Here is a 4,588-nt window from a genome sequence, read left to right as displayed (position 1 = left end):
CCACTCGTGCGTTTGTTACCACGCGCTCCTTCCCATTCATCATTCGTGTCCCCCAACATGTCTACCGAAGCCCTCTACACATCCACATCTCGGTCATGACTGTCAGCGATGCGCAGCGAGGTCGCAAATCATCAATTTCACTGAGGACAATTCTGGACTCACGATTACCCCTCCAGTCCTCCTCCAGTTCATCGCAATGCAAACCATCCTCACCCCCCATCAAATTGCATCAGGCTCGCCCCCGCTCGTCAACCTCTTCATTGATCACCGTGGAATGTCGGAGGAGCGTGACTGAGACGAGGATCATTCGCGTTCGTTCAGCAGAGACTCTACAGGAACCTCGGTGTGGAGACCTCCTTCGCGCGGACTGCCGCTGCCCCTTAAGACACCCACGAACCACGACTCACTGTTCGACAGCCCTCTACACTGCTAAGCGATGCGGCTCGTTCGCGCTGGTCGCGTCGGCCACCACCTTTCCGGTGGAGAGTACTTCACGCAGCCACTTCCAGTGATTCAGAGGTACGTTCCTTCGCACTACTTACGCTGATTCATACTCATGCTGCCAGATTATCCATAGGTTCTCCGCATATGGGCATCACTCGTGGCCGCATTCCCGCGCGCAGTCTTAGCTTCAAGGATATCTTCAATCAATGAATAGCTTCACGGGCGACTTCTCGCCCCGTTTTTAGCCAGAGCGTGAGGTTTACTAGCGTCACCAAGCGCGATCTAATGAAGGCTTGACGTCGTGACCGCCGTCCGACCTCGATTCTTCATTCGATCACCTTCAGCACCTTGAGCAGAGTGTCAATTCGCTCCCAATGCCTCGCGCGTCGCGCTCTGGGTCGTATCAAGATCTGCCGCCGGATTAACGCCAAGAGAGCTTGCGGAAGACTGCAAGGCGAAGGCGCGCTCAGACATCGTAAACGCGGACGAGAAGCCTCAACTGGAAGTCCCTAAGAGCGCGAAGCTCGCTCCTGGCTCCACCGTACAGCCGATGGCTACCGTCACTCTCGAGGGCATGATGTTCAGTCAGGGCGGACACCTGATGCTGAACAAGAAATGCAAGCTACCAGAGGGCGCGTTCAAACGCGCGAAGAAGGGATACGAGGAAATTCATGTGCCTGCCCCAAAGCAAAAGCCCACTCAAGCGGATGAATTTGTCCCGATTTCCAACACCCGTTGTGGGCGCAGGAGGGCTTCAAGGGTATGAAGACTCTCAGCCGTATTCAGAGCAAGCTGTACCCCGTTGCATTCGGCTCAGACGAGCTATCCTCTTGTGTGCACCAACAGATGCCGGCAAGGTATGCGCATACAACCTCCCTTCAGCTTATATACACCGATTAACGCCATTCCTTAGATTGACGTCGCTATGTTGACTATCCTGAACGAGCTTGGCAAGTGGCGCCACGAGGAGACGGGCGAATTCGACCTAGACTCCTTCAAGATCATCTACGTCGCCCCTATGAAAGCTCTCGTCCACGAGATGGTTGGCAACTTCAGTTACCGGCTAGGCGTTTACGGCGTCAAAGTTGGTGAATTGACTGGAGATGCGCACATGACGAAGCAGCAGATCGCGGAGACGCAGATCATCGTCATGGCGCCGGAAAACACGACGTCATCACGCGGAAGAGCACCGACACCAGTTATACAAACCTCATGCACCTCATCATCATCGACGAGATCCATTTGCTACACGGCGAGCGTGGACCAGTTCTCGAAAGCATCATTGCGTGAACAATACCGCGTATGGAACAGACTTCCGAGTATGTTTGTCTCGTTGGTCTGTCTGCAACGCTGCCAACTTATCAGGATGTAGCAACTTTCCTCCGGGTAGACCCTGCCAAGGGCCTCTTCTATTTTGACGCGTTGTATCGGCCATGCGCTCCCTAAACCTAATATCGTGTACCCTTCCCACCACGTCCATGCCCGCCTTTGCCGACCTAACTGAGAAAGCACCAGTTTAGTACATTCTCTCTCCAACATTTTCTTCGTCAGTCCCACCCTTCCACACCTGCAGAATTACCTTCAAGCACTGGTCATCATCGCATCCCTCCGCTCCCTCGTCCACCTGCACTCAGTCCACGCAGCAAGGTTCGACTCAAAGGCAGCCGGCAATGGCGACGGGCGCGCATTGATGTCACGTCTCTGGACGTTCCTGAAGACGGGGGTTGACATGGAGCCTGGTGCTGGTGGCACAAAGCTCATGAACCTCGCAGACCAGGTCGTACGCGTGCGTCATGCAGTGCAAACATAGATGCAGAAGAAGAGCTGCTGCGCGCCGCAGCCAATTGTACGCTATAGCCTCACGACCCGGTGTCCTAGCTGCTGCAGGGGCGACTCGAGGGTCTGGGCTTGGCGGTTTGGGCTTCAAGTTGGCCAGTCAGAATCTAGGTCTCGGTGCGGCTCACTTGTACCGGGTCTGGCATCTTGCCAGTGACTGGTGATGGTAAGCGCGTTTTTTTATTGAACGAGCCGTCCTGATGTATCATTTCAGACATGGCGGACTTATCACGCGAGAAAGTGACCGAGCTACTCGAAGGCTCGAAAAACGAAGATCGGCACTCAGATGACAATCACGGCGACTTCCACTACGAGCGCCATCGGAATGATCGAGACGTACAGCATTGTAGGCTGCAGCAGCGCGAGGTCCTATGAGGTTGTGACTATAATCAGCTTGGTCTGAGGGTTTGAACCTTCATCTATAATCCGTGAAAAGGTGGTCTATCAGCGGGCCTGTTGAATTGCACGGACAGAACTCACGAAGCAGTAGTCACGGCGTCGGTGGGGTAGAATGTAATAGAGTAAGGTAAACACGAATGGTCTCGCCTACATCTCCGGGCCCTCTGCACTGAACCGGATGCGTTCGCGGCACTTTGACGCATGTCTGATTCACGATGCAAGCGTCGCTGACTCGAGAAACTGGTGGGTTTGTCCACGCGAAGCTCCAACGAGCTACTGTACGCAGGCGGCGGTGGTAACTGCTCAGTGTCGACTCGCCCAGCATCCTCACCCGGCTCGAGTGCTCTTAACGTGAACACAGTACTCTATACCGGTTCTCTGTTGTGCAGATCACCCGCTACGCTGTCTTCAGCCACAATGTACAAAGGCGTCATCGTCGTCGCGTCCATATGTGCCTTGCTTGCTTGTTGCGTGAATACATGACTGTCTTCAGCTAAGAACACGATGAAAAAGCAATAATTCTTGAACAGGTTTGTTGTTTCATCATGGACGGTCTATCGTACGGCGTACGCATGTTGGTCCTTTGTCGTCTCATGCGTAGCACCGCGCGAGGACGGCAAGTCCCGCGCCTACGATGCTGCCCACAATAGCACCTATGATTACGTTGTGCACGGCACTGTGTGGAGCGCCAGAGTTCGCATAGGCCTGCGTCGTGGTCGTGCTCGAGGCGTCCGTGTTCGTTGTTGCATGCCGGGGAGCTACGCTGGAATATCTAGCCAGCGGTGCTACACTGCTGTTCCCGCAGTGCGTGAACGTCTGGTGCTGCGATCCCTTTCAATCGTGATTACCTTAGGTGCGCGGTTCAATGTTTGCCAATATGGTACGTTGAGGGGGTCATCCTCGTGAGACTGTGCTAGTGCTGGTCGTGGACTTGAACTGGAACCTTCGAGTCTTATCAACCTATCCCCAGGACAAGACCCCCAGCTCGAATTTCTAGCTTTCGTTCTCTTGTGCGTGTCATTCTTTTGTCTCTAGTCTTCTGTGATGTCACGGCTGTCTACGATTTTCTGCTCTCTTAACTACCGGTCTCGGCGCCACAGAATGTCATTCTCCCTTTCCCTCAAACCCGTATATTTCCTCGCATGCAGGTAGCCATGTCGCAAGCCTATCAAAAACTGTCATATTCTCGTATCTCGAGCCGTGCATAAACTCAAAAGAAGCTACTTGTGAATGTGTGCATCTTATCCCGCCTATAAGAGTCGCTGAGGGTCGCCAACCGCTAAAGCCCAAGACTTAGTCCACAGGTATGGTAAATTATTAACTGTATTATACTTGACCCAGCGAACACGCCCAAAACGTATCCACACACTCACGCAGCCGCGTCCGCCGCCTGGCGCACAAGGCGGAGCGCCTGCTCTGAGCGCGGGCGAATGTCACAGCGGAACGGCCGTGGCGTGCGGAACACCGGATTGTCGAACTGCACCTCGGGCTCCACCTCGCACCCCGCCGCGTCGCGCGCCTTGCTGATATCCAACGTCGCCACCATGCTCGCCATCACGATCCACAGCGACTGCTCGATCAAGTGCATCCCTGGGCACCGCCGCCGCCCAAAACCGAACATGTAGTTGCGCGGGTCGCGCCGCCGCCTAGCTATATAACAACGTCCCGAGGGCCCCCTCGGGCACTTTTGTCCCGAGGGGGCCCTCGGGACAACGCCTTTCTCTGATTTCAAATGATTCAATTTCGTCAAATCTCCTTGTGCTCATATCTTCTCCTCATCATTGCCTCTTGCTCATTGTCGCCACCAACATTTTCATGATATCATCAATGATACTCTCAAAACTTGTCACATGCCTCTTCCCTCCATCACCATTGTCTTCTCATCGTCAATGTTCTCTTCCACCCATCT

General features: G+C 54.2%; 2 protein-coding genes across 2 annotated transcripts; one reads left to right on the top strand and one right to left on the bottom strand.

Annotated features, from left to right (window-relative positions):
* Positions 1 to 95: 95 nt before the first annotated feature.
* POSPLADRAFT_1055215 (hypothetical protein) lies at positions 96 to 2,655 on the top strand (the record flags this gene model as incomplete). Its single annotated transcript, XM_024480611.1, has 9 exons — positions 96 to 120; positions 177 to 287; positions 801 to 1,181; positions 1,237 to 1,301; positions 1,358 to 1,614; positions 1,996 to 2,230; positions 2,323 to 2,371; positions 2,435 to 2,446; positions 2,495 to 2,655. The coding sequence occupies 9 exons, from the start codon at positions 96 to 98 to the stop codon at positions 2,653 to 2,655; spliced, it is 1,296 nt and encodes a 431-aa protein (XP_024339942.1).
* Positions 2,656 to 4,048: 1,393 nt separating this feature from the next.
* POSPLADRAFT_1139456 (hypothetical protein) lies at positions 4,049 to 4,300 on the bottom strand (the record flags this gene model as incomplete). The annotated part of the gene is made up of 1 exon (XM_024485038.1): positions 4,049 to 4,300. The coding sequence occupies one exon, from the start codon at positions 4,298 to 4,300 to the stop codon at positions 4,049 to 4,051; it is 252 nt and encodes an 83-aa protein (XP_024339941.1).
* Between the last annotated feature and the right edge of the window lie 288 nt (positions 4,301 to 4,588).

Source organism: Postia placenta (genome assembly GCF_002117355.1).
Source record: "Postia placenta MAD-698-R-SB12 unplaced genomic scaffold POSPLAscaffold_5, whole genome shotgun sequence".
In the NCBI taxonomy this organism is placed as follows: Eukaryota; Fungi; Basidiomycota; class Agaricomycetes; order Polyporales; family Adustoporiaceae; genus Rhodonia; species Rhodonia placenta.
Note: the sequence above shows the minus strand (reverse complement) of the source record. Positions and strands in the feature narration are given on the sequence as shown.